The 20286-nt window shown below is 46.9% G+C and overlaps 1 protein-coding gene across 1 annotated transcript in view; it reads left to right on the top strand.

Annotated features, from left to right (window-relative positions):
• LOC138762090 (NADPH oxidase activator 1-like) overlaps positions 1-20286 on the top strand; it is an 83209-nt gene that overhangs the window by 57849 nt on the left and 5074 nt on the right. The window contains exons 8-9 of the mRNA XM_069935375.1: positions 2052-2197; positions 3858-3963. Of these exons, the coding sequence (XP_069791476.1) occupies positions 2052-2197; positions 3858-3963 (252 nt within the window). The remainder of the gene's footprint in view (positions 1-2051; positions 2198-3857; positions 3964-20286) is intronic.

Genomic DNA, 20286 nt, shown 5'->3' on the forward strand with positions numbered 1-20286 from the left:
CTCTCTTGATATGTAATTATTTCCAAGAGTACACTCTTGTATGCAACAAAATTACTAACTTTGTTCATTTGGTGGTACACTTATATACATTATTTCTGACAGATCAGTAGCTGCTTCACAAACTTCCAGGCCTCTTTGGCCTTTGACAAGTATTTTCTTTTGCCTCCTGGCATTATGACTTTTAGGGTTGCTGGGTATCTAAGGACAAATTCGTACCCTTTCTGTTTAGCCATCCTTATAATTGGCTTGAATTATTTTCTTTGCTTGAGGAGGACCGCGCTTATGTCTGGGTAGAATCGAATCTTTTTTCCTTCCAGCTCTATTGACCCCCCCTCCCCATACCCCCTCAGCTCACTTTTGTCCTGACTGCTACTGCCCTTAAAATTTTCTCATGATCCTGGTGACGCAGGAGTTATACCAAGACCGAGCATGGCTTTAGTCCGGGGCCTGGGCACGGGAAGAGGGTCCGATGGGCCCTCTCTATCTCCACCAGATCCCCCACTTTTCCTTTCCCAAGATTTCTGAGAGCCAATGTTGAGAAAAAACTATGGGATCTCTGCCCTCTCGGCCCTCCAGCAACCCCACGATCTTGATGGTATTCTTCCAGCTGCGATTTCCTAAGGTGTCAATCCTCTGCCAGAGGCATCCCCTTTCCATCTCCCATGCAGCGACCTCGGTCTCTAATTGATTAATTCTGTCCTTATTATCACCAGTTCAATCTTCTAGTTCAGATACCCTTCCTGATAATCCAGTTAGGGCATTATCCCATCTATCCATTTTGTAGTATAATTCTGTCTTTTCCTTTAAATCCCTGGCCAATCTCTTTTCCATTCCTATCATAGCCTGTAGGATATCATGTAATGAAGTCTCCATGCCCCTCCTTCTCTTGCCAACACCAGCTTGCTGTCACACTGAGTCCCAGGACCTCCTTGTGATTCTCTCTTGATGCTGCCTCCTGCCTTTAATTCGCTGTTGACCTCGCTAAGGTCGTCGCTGGAATCATCTCCCGACACAGGGCTGAAGTCTTCCGCATATCCAAGTGAGTTGTTCCCACTGCACGTTGTACTGCACTCATGGGTGCACTTCGGGCGTGAAGTGCCAGTTGATGAAGTAGACAAAGATGATGTGGTCAAACGATAATCATGGCTTTTATTAGCACAAACTCATGGTACAATAATGAAAGACAATAGATGCATATACAGTTATATCCAAGGGGAGTGTTCTTAACAGTAGAGATAATGCACAGGCAATGTTAGTACAGGAAGGCTCGCCAGAGGGGAGACAGGAGCTTGGCAGACATTAACCACAGGGCATTGGCTTTGGGGGGAGGGATTCGACGCACACTGCGCTCTGAAGCTCAGATCCCACTGCAGGCCCCTCATCTCCCAACGCTTGGCTGGAGAGCATGCCGTCCCTCCTCCCCAGGTTGATCTCACCTCCTGCTGTTAGCTTGGCAAGCCTCGTTCATTCTCAGCAGGTCAGACCTCCGTCGACATGGCCTCCTGGGCCTCATCACCATCTTGGCCTCTACGAGGCGGGCTCAATCAGGTGCCAACCGTTCCACCCACCTTGTTGACTGCCTTCATTTAACTGATAGCAAGGTAGGGGCTTTTATTTATTCGCTTTTGTCACTTTTTTCTACTTTGATTTTTGAACCGCTTTTTATTCTTCTGGTCTGGAAACTCGGGGTTGATGTCTTATTGCTCGCTCCTCATCACGTGACCTCCATTAGATCTTTTCTCTTCTCACTCTCTGATTTCTATTATTTCTGATTGGGTTGCCTCACAAGAATGTGGAAACAGCCAGCTCAATCTAAAGAAATAGCTTATGATATTGTTGAAGTGGAGATTAGTTGGGCCTTCATACTTGTATCTGAGCCCAGAAGCTCACGGGCTTCAAATTCTCTCAGCTTTCATAATCCAACAAACAGAGCATCCACCTGGCAGTTGTTAGGAGGAGGCGATTTAAAGATGATATGCAAAATAAGGTCATGAAATTGTATTTGGTTCCAAATTCTGCTAACATGATGAAATTGATTTTGATCAAATTAGGCTTTGCCGAATGTTAACTCAGTGATAATGAAGGTTCACTACGAGTATACAGTGGCAACAAGAGTAGAACCTGGCACATCCTATACCGATCTTCTTAACATCATCAAAACCAAACTCAACCAACAGTCTGGACGGATACAGTTAAGGTGTGAAGGAAATGTATACTGAACAATTTTAATGTGTGCAGTTCTTTTGCAGTTAATTTATTTTTAAAACATTGCCACAGATGTAATGCCAGAAGATTGGAGGGTAGCTCATGTTCTGTTGTAACAAAAGGCTCCAAAAGTAATCCTGGAAATTATGAGCCTGTGAGCTTGATGTCAGTAGTAGGTAAATTATTGGAAGGTATTCTAAGAGATCGTATATTCAAGAATTTGGATAGCCAGAAAATGATTTGAGATAATTAATATGGCTTTGTGCATGGTAGGTCGTGTTTAAGCAATCTGATAGGAAAGGCTGTGATTTTGTCTACAGGGACTTTTGTAAGGCCTTTGACAAGGTCCCACATGGGATGTTAGTCAGGATGGTTCAGACACTCAGTATTCATGGTGAGATAACAAACTGGATTCAACATTGGCTGGACGGGAGAAGCCAGCAAGTGGTTGGGGACGATTGCTTCTCAGACTGGAGGCCTGTGACTAGTGGCGTGCCTCAGGGATCAGTGCTAGGTCTCTTGTTTGTCATCTATATCAATTATCTGGGTGATAATGAGGTAAATTGGTTCAGCAAGTTTGCAGATGACACTAAGATTGGAGGTGTTGTGGACAGTGAGGAAGGTTTTCAAACTTGCAGGGCGATCCGGAGCAGCTGGAAAAATAGGATAAAAAATGGCAAATGGAATTTAATGCAGACAAGTGTGAGGTGTTGCATTTTAGAAGGACAAACCAAGAAAGGACATAATGGAGGGATCTGGGAATACTGATACAGATAGTAATTCCTTGAAAGTGGTGTCACAGGTAGATAGGGTTGTGGAGAGTTTTTGTCATATTGTCCTTCATAAATCAAAGTATTGAGTATAGGAGTTGGGATGTTAAGATAAAGTTTTATAAGACATTGGTGAGGTCAAATTTGGAATATTGTGTGGAGTTTTGGTCATCTAACTAGGAAGGATATCAATAAAATTGAAAGAGTGCAGAGAAAATTTACTAGGATGTTGCCTGGACTTCAGGAACTGAGTTACAGAGAAAGATTAAACAGGTTAAGACTTTATTCCCTGGAGTGTAGAAGAATGAGGAAAGATTTGATAGAGGTTTTTAAATTATGAGAGGTATAGATAGAATAAATGTAAGTAGGATTTTTTCCACTGATGCTAGATGGAGATACAAACGAGAGGACATGTATTAAGCGTGAAAGGGAGAAAGTCTAGGGGAATCATTAAGAGGAAATTCACAGAGAGTGGTGGTGGTGTGGAATGAGCTGCCAGCTGAAGTGGTGAATGCAGACTCAATTTTAACATTTAAGAAGAATTTGGACGTACATGCTGGATGGGAGGTGTATGAACTGGTGGCAGGTCAGTGGGATGAGGCAGAAAAAGAGTTTGCCACAGACTAGAAGGGTCAAAGGTATATATTACATTACTGCATGGAAATAGATAATATAAGATAAATGGGATGGATTGTAAATGCTAGTTTCACCAGTTTGCCCACATCCTATATTTTATAAGCCTTATTGCACACTTAACTCCATCTTTAATTAATATCCAACTCATATTGACTGGTTCTCTCTCTCTCTCTCTCTCTCTCTCTCTCTCTCTCTCTCTCTCTCTCTCTCTCTCTCTCTCTCTCTCTTCTGACCATCACATCCCAGTTACAAAGACCAGGAGAAGCAAGAACTGGTACCCATCAGAGGAGACGCAGACCTTGAAAAGATGTGGGATCAAACTATTGAGAGACACATTACACTCTGGTGCAAGGTGAGAATGTGATTCAAGTGATACTCTGCAGGCATTAGGTGCTTTTAAACTGCAGCACCTGGGTAGTAGCCCTCCTAGGACCCATGTGCAATTAGTGGGGGATAGCCCCAGTAAATCACCAACCCGATGATTTAAGGGGGATCCTGCCCCTGTGATGATGAGGTAAGTGACGCGTCATGCAAACTAGTCTCCCCTCCCCCCCCCAACCAGCTGTCAGTCTCCCTCCCACCGTCAAACGCGTTCCCCTCCCAACCCACGGCAGCTGACCCATCTGCCCCCATGGCAGCTGACCCCTTTGCCCCCGCGGCAGCTGACCCCTCTGCCCCTGCAGCAGCGACCTCTCTCCCCTGCGGCAGCGACCCCTCTGCTCTCTCCCTCGCAGCAGGGACTCCTCCTCTCTCCCTTATGGCAGTAATCCCTGTGCCAACCCCCACCCACGACATCAACCCATGGCAGCGATCTCTCACTCCCTAACTTTTCCACCCCAGGCATGGCAGCGACCCCTCTCTCCCCTTAATCTCCGCAGTCAGCAGGTCTGGAGAGGAGGCCAGCAGAGAGGAAAGGTGAGGATTGATTGGGTGGGGGAAGGGGGAAGATTTGGCTCTATGAATGCAGAGCTGGGGTAAAGGGGAGAGAGAGAGAACAAGTTCTTGACGTTGATAAAGGATTGGGGAGTATGGGGAAAGATCTTGACCCTGAAGTACAGGAAGTGGGAGTAAGCACCGACATCACAGGAGTAACCAGGTCGGCCATTTTGCTGTTCAGGCCACCGGTCAATGCATGCTGGGTAAGTTTAACTAGGTTCCCTGACTATCATCGAGATAGGGCAGGGACCCGGTTGACTTTGGATGACGCCTATTCAGGTTCGGACCATTTCAAGCTACCTTGTGAATGGGGTGCTAACCAGGTATCACATGTAGATATCCTAAAACATACGTACACTGCTGCTTATTTTGTACTTGCACTGAATAAAACTCAAAACACTTTGTACTACAAGGAATGTAGTCATGCCTCAGTGCAGATCTTAGTGGACTCAATCATATAACCATATAACCACTTACAACACAGAACAGGCCAGTTCGGCCCTACTAGTCCATGCCGTAACAAATTCCCACCCTCCTAGTCCCACTGACCAGCACCCGGTCCATACCCCTCCAGTCCTCTCCTCTCCACGTAACTATCCAGTCTATCCTTAAATGTAACCAATGATCCCGCCTCAACCACGTCTGCCGGAAGCTCATTCCACATCCCTACCGCCCTTTACGTAAAGAAATTTCCCCTCATGTTCCCCTTATAATTTTCCCCCTTCAATCTTAAACCATGCCCTCTAGTTTGAATCTCCCCCACTCTTAATTGAAAAAGCCTATCCTCATTTACTCTGTCCCTTTTAAAATCTTAAACACCTCTATCAAGTCCCTCCTCAATCTTCTACGCTCCAGAGAAAAAAGCTCTAGTCTGCACAACCTTTCCCTGTAGCTCAAACCTTGAATTCCTGTCAACATTCTCGTGAACCTTCTCTGCACTCTCTCTATTTTGTTTATATCTTTCTTATAATTTGGTGACCAAAACTGTACACAGTACTCCAAATTTGGCCTCACCAATGCCTTGTACAATTTCATCATAACCTCCCTACTCTTGAATTCAATACTCCGATTTATGAAGGCCAACATTCCAAATGCCTTCTTCACCACACCATCTACCTGAGTATCAGCCTTGAGGGTACTATATACCATCACTCCTAAATCCCTTTGTTGCTCTGCACATCTCTCTCTTTGGCTTGGCTTCGCGGACGAAGATTTATGGAGGGGGTAAAAAGTCCACGTCAGCTGCAGGCTTGTTTGTGGCTGACAAGTCCGATGCGGGACAGGCAGACACGATTGCAGCGGTTGCAGGGGAAAATTGGTTGGTTGGGGTTGGGTGTTGGGTTTTTCCTCCTTTGCCTTTTGTCAGTGAGGTGGGCTCTGCAGTCTTCTTCAAAGGAGGTTGCTGCCCGCCAAACTGTGAGGCGCCAAGATGCACGGTTTGAGGCGTTATCAGCCCAGTGGCGGTGGTCAATGTGGCAGGCACCAAGAGATTTCTTTAGGCAGTCCTTGTACCTTTTCTTTGGTGCACCTCTGTCACGGTGGCCAGTGGAGAGCTCGCCATATAACACGATCTTGGGAAGGCGATGGTCCTCCATTCTGGAGACGTGACCCATCCAGCGCAGCTGGATCTTCAGCAGCGTGGACTCGATGCTGTCGACCTCTGCCATCTCGAGTACTTCGACGTTAGGGATGTAAGCGCTCCAATGGATGTTGAGGATGGAGCGGAGACAACGCTGGTGGAAGCGTTCTAGGAGCCGTAGGTGGTGCCGGTAGAGGACCCATGATTCGGAGCCGAACAGGAGTGTGGGTATGACAACGGCTCTGTATACGCTTATCTTTGTGAGGTTTTTCAGTTGGTTGTTTTTCCAGACTCTTTTGTGTAGTCTTCCAAAGGCGCTATTTGCCTTGGCGAGTCTGTTGTCTATCTCATTGTCGATCCTTGCATCTGATGAAATGGTGCAGCCGAGATAGGTAAACTGGTTGACCGTTTTGAGTTTTGTGTGCCCGATGGAGATGTGGGGGGGCTGGTAATCATGGTGGGGAGCTGGCTGATGGAGGACCTCAGTTTTCTTCAGGCTGACTTCCAGGCCAAACATTTTGGCAGTTTCCGCAAAGCAGGACGTCAAGCGCTGAAGAGTTGGCTCTGAATGGGCAACTAAAGCGGCATCGTCTGCAAAGAGTAGTTCACGGACAAGTTTCTCTTGTGTCTTGGTGTGAGCTTGCAGGCGCCTCAGATTGAAGAGACTGCCATCCGTGCGGTACCGGATGTAAACAGCGTCTACATTGTTGGGGTCTTTCATGGCTTGGTTCAGCATCATGCTGAAGAAGATTGAAAAGAGGGTTGGTGCGAGAACACAGCCTTGCTTCACGCCATTGTTAATGGAGAAGGGTTCAGAGAGCTCATTGCTGTATGTGACCCGACCTTGTTGGTTTTCGTGCAGTTGGATAATCATGTTGAGGAACTTTGGGGGGCATCCGATGCGCTCTAGTATTTGCCAAAGCCCTTTCCTGCTCACGGTGTCGAAGGCTTTGGTGAGGTCAACAAAGGTGATGTAGAGTCCTTTGTTTTGTTCTCTGCACTTTTCTTGGAGCTGTCTGAGGGCAAAGACCATGTCAGTAGTTCCTCTGTTTGCGCGAAAGCCGCACTGTGATTCTGGGAGAATATTCTCGGCGACACTAGGTATTATTCTATTTAGTAGAATCCTAGCGAAGATTTTGCCTGCAATGGAGAGCAACGTGATTCCCCTGTAGTTTGAGCAGTCTGATTTCTCGCCTTTGTTTTTGTACTGGGTGATGATGGTGGCATCACGAAGATCCTGTGGCAGTTTACCTTGGTCCCAACAAAGCTTGAAAAACTCATGCAGTTTGGCATGTAGAGTTTTGCCGCCAGCCTTCCAGACTTCTGGGGGGATTCCATCCATACCTGCTGCTTTGCCACTTTTCAGTTGTTCGATTGCCTTATATGTCTCATCCAGGGTGGGAACCTCATCCAGCTCTAGCCTTAGGGGCTGTTGAGGGAGCTGGAGCAGGGCGGAATCTTGGACTGAGCGGTTGGCACTGAAAAGAGATTGGAAGTGTTCTGACCATCGGTTGAGGATGGAGATCTTGTCGCTGAGGAGGACTTTGCCGTCTGAGCTGCGCAGCGGGCTTTGGACTTGGGGTGAGGGGCCATACACAGCCTTTAGAGCCTCGTAGAAACCCCTGAAGTCGCCAATGTCCGCGCTGAGCTGGGTTCGTTTGGCGAGGATAGTCCACCACTCATTTTGGATCTCCCGGAGTTTGCGCTGAAGATGGCTGCATGCGCGACGGAAGGCTTGTTTCTTCTCTGGACAGGACGGCTTTGTAAGGTGAGCCTGGTGGGCAGCTCGCTTCTTTGCCAGCAGCTCCTGGATTTCCTGGCTGTTTTCGTCAAACCAGTCCTTGTTTTTCCTGGAGGAGAAGCCCAGTACCTCTTCAGTGGATTGCAGTATGGTAGTCTTCAACTGATCCCAGAGGGTTTCAGGGGATGGGTCCGTGAGGCGGGTTGCATCGTCGAGCTTTGCTTTGAGGTTTGCCTGGAAGTTTCCTCTCACTTCGTCTGACTGCAGGTTTCCAACATTGAACCTCTTTCTGGGGGTTTTATTGTTCCTGGGCTTTGGCTTGAAGTGAAGGTTGAGCTTGCAGCGAACCAGCTGGTGGTCAGTGTGGCATTCCGCGCTAGGCATGACCCTGGTGTGGAGCACATCTCGCTTGTCACTTTCTCGCACCAGGATGTAGTCCAGGAGGTGCCAGTGTTTGGATCGGGGATGCATCCAGGTGGTCTTAAGGCTGTCCCTCTGCTGAAAAAGGGTGTTTGTAATGACAAGCCGCTGTTCTGCGCAGAGCTCCAACAGGAGGCGCCCATTGTCGTTGCACTTGCCGACGCCATGCTTGCCCAGGATTCCTGGCCAGGTTTCTGAGTCTTTGCCGACACGAGCGTTGAAGTCGCCCAGGATGACAACCTTGTCGGCTGTAGGGGTGCGTTGGATGAGGTTGCGCAGGTCGGTGTAGAACTTGTCCTTTTCTGCTGGTTCCGCCTGGAGGGTTGGAGCATAGACACTGATGAGGGTGATGTGACGCTTGTTTTGAAGGGGGAGTCGCATGGACATGATTCGGTCCGAGAGGCCTGTCGGAAGGTTTTCGAGTTTGGAGGCAATGAAGCTCTTGACCATGAAGCCTACACCAGATAGGCGTCGTTCATCCGAAGGCTTGCCAGACCAGTAGAGTGTGTAGCCCGCGCCGCGTTCTTGGAGGCTGCCTACATCTGCCAGGCGGACTTCACTGCTTCACTGAGAGCGGCTATGTCGATGTCAAGTCTGAGGAGTTCATGTGCAATGAGGACAGACCGACGTTCAGGTCGGTGGCTGTCAGCCTTGTCTAGCATGGTTCTGATGTTCCAGCATGCTAGCTTGAGTTTGTGAGCATCTTTTGAGGGGGAGGACGTGGAGGGGGAGGACGTGGAGGGGGAGGACGTGGAGGGGGAGGACGTGGAGGGGGAGGACGTGGAGGGGGAGGACGTGGAGGGGGAGGACGTGGAGGGGGAGGACGTGGAGGGGGAGGACGTGGAGGGGGAGGACGTGGAGGGGGAGGACGTGGAGGGGGAGGACGTGGAGGGGGAGGACGTGGACCTGTCCTCGGGCCTGCGCAAAGGAGCTTTTAGGTGGAGTGCAGTGCGCGCAGTACTGGCCCGACCCTTTACACCCATGGTTCGTGTGCCGTGGCCTAGCAAGCTGGGACGTGGCAGCGAGGTCCTTGGGTCGTAGGTTTTATATCGGAGTGGCCTTCTCCTATGCAGGTTTCTTACCCGGGCTGGAGGGGCCTGCCTCCCCTCCTAGGTCGGTCCATACTGCCCGGACCGGGGCCGAGGCCGCCGCAGCTCACTCTGTGCCTGGACTGGGGCCGCCGCCTCTCACTCTCTGCCCAGATCGGGGCCTCCGCCTGCCCCACTCGACCGAGGCCGGGGCCGCCGTCTCCCCCTTGCTCCTGCCCGGATCGAGGCCGCCGCCGTCTACCCTTCTCCCGGACCGGGGCCGGGGCCGCTGCTGCTCTCCCTGTGCCCGGACTGGGGCCGCCGCCTCCCACTCCCTGTCCGGACCGGGGCCTCCGCCTGCCTCTCTCGACCGAGGCTGGGGTCGCCGTCTCCCCCTTGCTCCTGCCCTTATCGTGGCCGCCGCCGTCTACCCTTCGCCCGGACCGGGGCCGGGGCCGCTGCTGCTCTCCCTGTGCCCGGACTGGGGCCGCCGCCTCCCACTCTCTGCCCGTATCGGGGCCTCCGCCTGCCTCACTCGACCGAGGCTGGGGCCGCCGTCTCCCCCTTGCTCCTGCCCGTATCGGGGCCGCCGCCGTCTACCCTTCGCCCGGACCGGGGCCGGGGCCGCTGCTGCTCTCCCTGTGCCCGAACTGGGGCCGCCGCCTCCCACTCTCTGCCCGTATCGGGGCCTCCGCCTGCCTCACTCGACCGAGGCTGGGGCCGCCGTCTCCCCCTTGCTCCTGCCCGTATCGGGGCCGCCGCCGTCTACTGTGCACATCTCAATAGCCTACCATTTAATGCATATGACCTATTTAGATTTGCCTTTCCAAAATGTAACACCTCACACTTATCTGTATTAAATTCCATCAGCCATTTCTCAGCCCACACCTCCAGCCTTCCTAAATCACCTATTAATCTACGGTAATCTTCTTCACTGCCCACAACACCACCAATCTTTGTGTGATCCGCAAACTTGCTTATCCAATTCTCCACCCCTACTTCCATATCGTTAATATATACAACAAACAATAGTGGACCCAGGACCGATCCCTGAGGAACTCCACTAGTCACTGGCCTCCAACTGGACAAACTACTCTCTGACACCTCCCATCCAACCATTGCTGAATCCATTTCACTACCTCCTTATTTATACCTAATGCCTCCAACTATTTTCCTAACCTCCTGTGGGGAACTTTGTCAAAAGCTTTACTAAAGTCTAAATAGACAACATCCACAGCTTTCCCTTCATCAACCTTTTTTGCAACCCCCTCGAAAAACTCAATCAGGTTTGTCAAGCATGATCTACCCCTGAGAAAACCATGCTGATTACTCCCTATCAATCCTTGTACCTCCAAAAATTTGTAAATAGAATCCCTCAGAACACTTTCCATCAACTTGCCCACCACAGACGTCAGACTCACGGGCCTATAATTCCCAAGTTTACATTTAGACCCTTTCTTAAACAGCGGAACCACATGCGCCACCCTCCAATCCTTTGGCACTACCCCCGTGGCCAGTGACATCCTAAATATCTCTGTTAATGGCTCCACTACCTCTCCACAAGCTTCCCTGAGTGTCCTTGGGAATATTTTGTCCGGTCCCGGAGATTTATCCACCTTTATCTTTTTCAACACAGCCATCACTACCACCTCGGTTATCCTTATATGCTTCATGACCTCCCCACTATTTTTCTTTACTTCAACTGGTTCAATATTTTTTTCCCTAGTGAATACCGAGGCAAAGAAATCATTCAAAATTTCCTCCATTTCCTCTGACTTCTCACTCAGCCTACCCTCGCTACCTACAAGGGGTCCAATTTTATCCCAAATTAATCTTTTACTTTTAATGTACCTATAGAAACCCTTTGGATTTATTTTTACTCTGTCTGCCAAAGCCTCTTCGTGCCTTTTTTTGGCCTTGCTAATTTCTTTCTTAAGATTCCTTCTACACTCCTTGTAGTCCTCCTTCAAATTCTCAGCTCCTTGCTCTTTATACCTCTTGTACACCTCCCTTTTTCTCCTCACCAAATTTCCAATATTCCTCGAAAACCAAGCCTCCCTATGACTTCCAGCCTTTCCTTTGATCCTCACTGGGACATAACTACTCTGTACCCTCAAAATTTCTTTTTTGAATATCCTCCATTTTTCATTTACATCCTTACCTGAAAATATCATGCTTCAATATACATGTAAGTGCATGTACTTCCATGCACTTTGATTGTGGAACCTTACTATAATACGCTGTAGTATAGGAAAGCAATGACATTTGGGAGGGTGTACAATTTAGGCAAGATGAATATGATTTCAGTGGATTTCTCAAGGCTGCAGTAGGGTGAAGTGAAACATGGAAGTCTGCAGATGCTGTGATTGTAGTAAAAACACAGAAATTCTGGAGATCTCAGCAGGTCTTGCTGTGCCCATTGGAGGTAAAAATATATAACCGATATTTCGGTGTGAGTAAAAAGCAGGCAGGTGCCTGAATTAAAAGGAAGGGCAGGGGAAGGGTACAGACCAACAGACAAAAGATGTTAATTGAATATGGAGAAGAGGCCAGCAGAGAGGAAAGGTGAGGATTGATTGGATGGGGGAAGGGGGGGGGGGAAGATTTGGCTCTGTGAATGCAGAGCTGGGGTAAAGGGGAGAGAGAGAGATCAAGTTCTTGATGTTGATAAAGGATTGGGGAGTATGGGGAAAGATCTTGACCCTGAAGTACAGGAAGTAGAATCAATATGGATAGAGATGCAAGAGAACAAAAGAAAATAAGTTTTCCATGTCCAACAAATGGAGTGAGGATGAATCAAGCAATAAGTAAAGCATAAGCTATACAAGTATGGGTAACTTTAATATTAAAATCAACTGGGAATCAAAGTGGGAAAATGTCATTTGAAGGATCAATTTGTAGCTGGGATAATTTCCTTGAATGAAATGTAGGGAAACAGTGGGAATTGACTTTATGGAATAATTCCAAGTTAAGTAATAATCTAACAATTGAGGGATTCTCAAGAGAAATGTAATCTTAATGAAGACAGAATTTTGTATGTGAAAAATAAACTTGAAATAAAAACAGAAAATGCCAGAACAATCATGGGGACAGCATGTTGCCTTTACAGCGCAAGCGATCTGGACTGGGGTTCAAATCTCATGCTGTCTGTAAGGAGTTTGTACGTTCTCCCCGTGTCTGCAGGGGTTTTTCCCAGGAGCTCCAATTTCCTCCCACCCTTTAAAACAAAAAGGTTAATTGGGTGTAATTGGGCAGCATGGACTTGTGGGCTGAAATGGCCTGTTACTGTGCTGTATGTCTAAATTTAAATTTAGATCAGTGGGCCCGACAGCATCTGTGGAGAGAGAAAAACTGAGAAGAAATTTCAGGTCCATAACCTAACATTAGAACTAGGAAAGGAGAAAGCAAGTATGTTTAAAGTTGTAGCGAAGGGGCAGGAGTTGAAAAAACAAAGGGAGTGAAACAAATGTTGTTGCCTGTCTGAGAGAGGATACTCAACACTTGTTAATCACAGCTGATTTGTTTGTAGGTGTAAATAGAGTAAGGTCTATAAGAACAGAGAAAGAGAAAAAAAAATGCTGAAACTTTAAAATGTGGTAATCTTGTTTTAAATCTTAGATAGGTTATGGAGTATCTATGGGGAGAGAGGTTGGTGACAAATTCTAACACAAACTGGAAATGCTGGTTATCTGAAATTGAATTTAGTACTATATTTCACAAGAATTTATAATGGGGAATAAGAGACAGGGTTTCAAGTTCTTGGACCACTGGGACCTTTTTTGGGGGGAAAATGTGACCTATACCATAATGATGGGTTACATCTTAATCCCAGAGGGACCAGTCTCCTGGCGGGGGCATTTGCTAGGGCTGTCGGAGGGGACAGGGTTGGTTGGGGACAGGGTTTCAAGTTAGGCAGGACAGCAGGATGAGGGTTAGTAGGCTAAGGAAAGAAACAAGTTTGAATAATCTGAGGGAGGAAAAGCAGGAAGTAGTAAAAAGATGTTGTAGTGAAAATTGTGAGAATGGAAGAGTGGAGGATATCCGGAAGGTAGGATGTAGGAGATCCCTGAGTTGTATTTATTTTAATGCGAGGAGCATAGTAAGGAAGTTGGATGAGCTAAAGGTGTGGATTGACTTGTGGCATTATGATGTTGTGGCCATTAGTGAGACGTGGTTGAAGGAAGATTGTGACTGGCAGTTGAATGTTCCAGGATTTCGCCGATTTAGATGTGACAGAGTTGGTGGATTAAGAGGGGGAGGTGTGGCATTACTTGCCAGGGAGGACATTACAGCAGTGCTGAGGCAAGGTAGACTGGAGGGCTCGTCAAGGGAGGCAGTGTGGGTAGAGATGAAAAATAAGAAGGGTGAGGTTACTATTATTGGGGTATATTATAGGCTTCCAAATGGCAAAAGGGAACTAGAAGATCAAGTGTGCAAGGAAATAGATGAGATGTGCAGTCGAAATAGGGTGGTGTTGGTTGGGGATTTCAATTTTCCAAACATAGATTGGGAAACACAGTCAGTAAAAGGGCAGGATGGCTTAGTATTTATGTATTGTGTTCAGGATTGCTTTTTGGAGCAATATGTTGAGTCGCCAACTAAAGGGGGAGCAGTGTTAGATCTGTTGCTTAGAAATGCAATGGGGCAGGTGACGGAGGTAAGCGTTGGAGAGAACTTTGGATCCAGTGATCATGCATTAAGCTTTAGCTTAATGATGGAAAGGGATAGGTCGGGTCCGAGATTGAAGGTCTTTGAGTGGGGGAAGGCCAGATTTAGAGAAATGAGAAGGGATGTGCCGAGAGTTGTGTGGGCTGATCTTTTTGCCGGAAAGGATATAGAGGAAATTTGGGGGGTATTTAGTGGTGACATTTTAAGAGTATAGGATCTTTATGTTCCAGTCAGGCCGAAGGGAAAGACTAAAGGTTCGAGGGAGCCATGGTTTTCTGGTGAAATTAAGAAGTTGGTTCTGGACAAGAGGGAGGCCTTTACCAAATATAAAAAACAAGGGATTGAGGAGATGTATGGTCGTTACTTAGATTTCAGGAAGAACCTTAAGAGGGAAATTAGAAAGGCAAAAAGAAGGTATGAGGAGTCCATAGCTAATAAGGCAAAGGTGAATCCTAAGGGTTTTTACAGATATGTGAACAGTAAAAGGAGGGTTATAACCATATAACCATATAACCACTTACAGCACAGAACAGGCCAGTTCGGCCCTACTAGTCCATGCCGTAGCAAATCCCCACCCTCCTAGTCCCACTGACCAGCACCCGGTCCATACCCCTCTAGTCCCCTCCTATCCATGTAACGATCCAGTCTTTCCTTAAATGTAACCAATGATCCCGCCTCGACCACGTCTGCCGGAAGCTCATTCCACATCCCCACCACCCTCTACGTAAAGAAATTTCCCCTCATGTTCCCCTTATAATTTTCCCCCTTCAATCTTAAACCATGTCCTCTAGTTTGAATCTCCCCCTTTCTTAATTGAAAAAGCCTATCCACATTTACTCTGTCTGTCCCTTTTAAAATCTTAAACACCTCTATCAAGTTCCCTCTCAATCTTCTATGCTCCAGAGAAAAAAGCCCCAGTCTGCACAACCTTTCCCTGTAACTCAGACCCTGAAATCCTGTCAACATTCTCGTGAACCTTCTCTGCACTCTCTCTATTTTGTTTATATCTCTCCTATAATTTGGTGACCAAAACTGCACACAGTACTCCAAATTTGGCCTCACCAATGCCTTGTACAATTTCATCATAACCTCCCTACTCTTGAACTCAATACTCCGATTTATGAAGGCCAACATTCCAAATGCCTTCTTCACCACACCATCTACCTGAGTATCAGCCTTGAGGGTACTATTTACTATAACTCCTAAATCCCTTTGTTGCTCTGCACTCCTCAATTGTCTACCATTCAATGAATATGACCTATTTTAATTTGCCTTTCCAAAATGCAGCACCTCACATTTATCTGTATTAAATTCCATCAGCCATTTCTCAGCCCACACCTCCAGCCTTCCTAAATCACCTTTTAATCTACGGTAATCTACCTCACTGTCCACAACACCACCAATCTTTGTGTCATCCGCAAACTTGCTTATCCAATTCTCTACCCCTACATCCAGATCGTTAATATACATAACAAATAATAGTGGACCCAGGACCGAACCCTGAGGAACTCCACTAGTCACCGGCCTCCAATTGGACAAACAATTGTCTACCACTACTCTCTGACACCTTCCATGCAACCACTGCTGAATCCATTTCACTACCTCCTTATTTATACCTAATGCCTCCACCTTTTTTCCTAACCTCCTGTGGGGAACTTTGTCAAAAGCTTTACTAAAGTCCAAATAGACAACATCCACAGCTTTCCCTTCATCAACCTTTTTTGTAACCCCCTCGAAGAACTCAATCAGGTTTGTCAAGCATGATCTACCCCTGAGAAAACCATGCTGATTACTCCCTATCAATCCTTGTACCTCCAAAAATTTGTAAATAGAATCCCTCAGAACACTTTCCATCAACTTGCCCACCACAGACGTCAGACTTACAGGCCTATAATTCCCAGGTTTGCATTTGGACCCTTTCTTAAACAGAGGAACCACATGCGCCACCCTCCAATCCTTTGGTACCACCCCCGTGGCCAGTGACGTCCAAAATATCTCTGTTAATGGCCCCACTAACTGTCCACTAGCCTCCCTGAATGTCCTAGGGAATATTTTGTCCGGTCCGGGAGATTTATCCACCTTTATCTTTTTTAACACAGCCATCACTACCTCCTCGTTTATCCTTATATGCTTCATGACCTCCCCACTATTTTTATTTACTTCAACTGGTTCAACATTTTTTTCCCTAGTGAATACCGAGGCAAAGAAATCATTCAAAATTTCCCCCATTTCCTCAGACTTCTCACTCAGCCTACCCTCGCTATCTACAAGGGGTCCAATTTTATCTCTCACTAATCTTTTACTTTTAATGTACTTATAGAAACCCTTTGGATTTATTTCTACTCTGTCAGCCAAAGCCTCTTCATGCCTTTTTTTGGCCTTTCTAATTTCTTTCTTAAGATTCCTTCTACACTCCTTGTAGTCCTCCTTCAATTTCTCAGCTCCCTGCTCTTTATACCTCTTGTACACCTCCTTTTCTCTCCTAACCAAATTTCCAATATTCCTCGAAAACCAAGCCTCCCTATGACTTCCAGCCTTTCCTTTGATCCAGACTGGGACATAACTACTCTGTACCCTCAAAATTTCTTTTTTGAATATCCTCCATTTTTCATTAACATCCTTACCTGAAAATATCCTGTCCCACTCAATACTCCCCAAATCCCTTGTTATTCCTACGAAATTTGCTCTTTTCCAATCCAGAACCTCAACTTTAGGCTTCTCCTCGCTCTTCCTTAAAACTACCCTAAAACTAACAGAATTATGGTCACTAGACCCAATTGGTTCTCCAACATTAATGTCTGCTACCTGACCTAGCTCGTTCCCTAACAGGAGATCCAGTATTACACCATCCTGAGTCGGTTCTTCTACTAACTGATTTAGAAAACAATCCTGAACACATTTAATGAACTCCAGCCCATCCAGCCCTCTAACCGTATGGGTATCCCAATCAATGTGTGGGAAGTTAAAATCTCCCATGATCACTACCCTATGATTTTCACACATATACGCTATCTCCCTACAAATTTGTTCCTCTAATTCCCTTGGCCCATTTGGTGGTCTGTAATACACCCCTATTAGCACCCTCTTGCCTCCTCCACCCCTCAATTCCACCCAAACAGCCTCACTGGTCGATCCCTCCATACCATCCTGCCACCTCATGGCAGTAATGTCCTCCCTAACAAGCAGAGCAACTCCTCCTCCTTTTTTACCCCCTGATCTATCACATCTAAAACAAATGTATCCCGGAACATTAAGTTGCCAGTCCTGCCCCTCCTGTAGCCAGGTCTCATTAATTGCCACAATATCATGACCCCAAGTATCTATCCATGCTCTCAGCTCATCTACCTTGTTCACTATGCTTCTTGCATTAAAATATATGCATCTCAGAGAATGACCCTCACATATATTCTCTTTTTTACCTTCTACCCTAATCTCCATCCTACCTTTGTTATCTTTTTTATTCCTAGCTAGGTGGCCATACTCCCTGGACACTGCTCTCACCCTCTGTTCCCCACCCCCCTGCCAAACTAGTTTAAACCTACCCCCACAGCTCTAGCAAATCTACTTGCCAGCACATTGGTCCCCCTCCAGTTCAAGTGGAGTCCGTCCCTCTTGTACAGGTCCGACCTTCCCCAGAAGAGATCCCAATGATCCAGAAATCTTATCCCTTGCCCCCTGCACCATCTCTTTAGCCACGCATTCATCCTCCACATCCTCCTATTTCTACCCTCACTAGCTCGTGGCACGGGCAGCAATCCAGAGATTACTTGGGCATCAAGGATAGAATAGGTCCACTGGATGATGGGACTGGTGAACTATGTCAGGAACCGTATGAGATGGGAGAAATATTGAACAATTTTTTCTCGTCTGTATTCATGAGGGAAAGGGACATTGGGCTATATGAGATAAGAGAGGTAAAGGGCTTTGTTATGGAAAGGATAGGGATTAGTAAAGTGAGATTTTTGGAGCTTCTAGGGTCAATTAAGGTGGATAAATCCCATGGGATTTCCCCCAGGACTTTAAGGGAGGTCAGGGAACAAATAGCGGGGGCACTGACAGTGATTTTCAAAGATCACTGGAGGAGGGGGTGGTACCACAAGATTGGAGGGTTGAAAATGTTGTTCCATTGTTCAAAAAAGGCAGTAGGTGTAGGCCTAGTTATTATCGGCCAATAAGTTTGACTTCGGTGGTGGGGAAGGTTATGGAGGGTATTCTTCGAGATAGTATACACACATAACTGGATAGGCAGGGATTGATTAGGGGCTCCCATCATGGGTTTGTAAAAGGAAAGTCATGTTTGACGAACCTTGTTGAGTTTTTTGAGGGAATGACAAAAAAGATGGATGAAGGTAGAATGGTGGATGTGATCTATTTGGATTTTAGTAAGGCTTTTGATAAGGTTCCGCATGGAAAGTTAATAAGGGAGGTTCAGTCATTAGGAATTAGTAGAGAGATTGTGACATGGGTTCAGAGGTGGCTTGGAGATAGACAGCAGAAAGTCATGGTGGACAACTGTATGTCAGGTTGGAAGCCTGTGACAAGCGGGATGCCTCAGGGATCGGTGCTGGGTCCCTTATTCTTTATCATTTATATGAATGATTTAGAGGAGGGTGTGGTTAACTGGGTAAGCAAATATGGAGATGATATGAAAATAGGGACAGTGGTGGATAGTGAGGTAGATTTTCTTGGATTACAGAAGGATTTGGTTTGTTTGGAAGAGTGGGCTGAAAGATGGCAGATGGAATTCAGTGTAGGCAAATGTGAGGAGTTTCATTTCGGTAAAAATAACCAGAATAGGACATATACAGTTAAGGGGTGGGGCATGAGGCACACAGAGGAGCAAAGGGACCTGGGGTTATGGTACAGAGTTCACTGAAGGTGGATTCCCATGTTGACAAGGTGGTTAAGAAGGCATATGGTATGCTGGTCTTCATAAATCATAGTATAGAGTAGAGAAGCTGGGAGGTGATGCTGCAGCTGTTTAAGACATTGGTGAAGCTAGGTTTGGAGTACTGTGCTCAGTTCTGGTCTCCAAATTACAGAAAGGATATAGATAAGGTGGAGAGGGTGTAGAGAAGGTTTACAAGGATGTTGCCTGGCTTACAGCATCTGGATTACAGGGAGAGACTAAGGAGACTGGGACTTTATTCATTGGAATGTAGATGACTGAGAGGGGACTTGATTGAGGTATTTAAAATTATGAAAGGAATAGACAGACTAAACATAAACAGACTTTTTCCCTTGAGGGCAGGGGAGGTTGGAACAAGAGGTTATGAGTTAAGGGTAAGGGGGCAACACTTTAGGAGGAATATTGGAGGTGGCTTTTTCACTCAGCGAGTGGTGGCAGAATGGAATGAACTTCCAAATGAGATAGTTGCGTCAGAGTCCCTTCTGTCATTAAAGAGAGGGTTGGATGTGTTCATGGAGGTGAAGGGGTCAGAGGGTTATTGGCAGTGAGCGGGAGGTTTGAGCTAGTGGAGTTGTTCTAGTGAACTGGTGCAGACTCGAAAGGCCGATATGGCCTGTTTCCATTCTGTATATGGTTATATGGGAATGAGGAAATAGGAGAGCAATTTTCCAGAGTTGCACTTTTTCTCTGTAGCATGCAACAAATTGCTGTACGTGGATTATTTACCTGGCTAGCTGCCTAGGAATTGTGCGGTGTGAAGAGGTCTACTAGGCCTTTTTAACCTGCAGCACCTGGATAAGCCTTCCCAGGACCCGGGTAGTTGGTACCTCCCGCTCCTTTCAAACAGCAGCCTAACCTACCTACGTAATCTATAACCCAGTGGTTTAAGTGGGATCCCGCCTGTGTGATGATGTCGTGAGTGATGCCTTACACACTCACAGGCACCCCAAAGGGAATCCCGTTCCCTGTGTTCTTTCTGTTCCCTTTCGGTTTAAAGTTCTCCTAAACACCCCCCCACCCCGCTCCTGGGCATCAGTCGCCCCTCCCCACCTATCTCCCCCCCATCTAACTCTTGACTTGGCAGCAGGGGTACAGTGCTGCGAAACAGTGTTGCCAGATGCCCAAGAAATTTAAACCCCAATCAGGCATGAACACCACCCCAAAAATAACAGGGGGTGCTGTTGCTGTGAACAGGGTGGTGGGGTGTTGCTACTGTGACGTGGCGTTGCCGCGATCGAGGGGTGCTGCTGTGACATGTCACTTTAGTTTGCAGCAACAGCTCAATGCAGGAGCAATGGTCGTCTTCCTTGCCCATAATCCCCCACACTGCTGGAACCACTTTGCCAGTCATTGATCCTGCATTCAGTCAGCCAGGGGTTCCTGTGATGCACACA

Source organism: Narcine bancroftii, chromosome 1 (genome assembly GCF_036971445.1).
Source record: "Narcine bancroftii isolate sNarBan1 chromosome 1, sNarBan1.hap1, whole genome shotgun sequence".
In the NCBI taxonomy this organism is placed as follows: Eukaryota; Metazoa; Chordata; class Chondrichthyes; order Torpediniformes; family Narcinidae; genus Narcine; species Narcine bancroftii.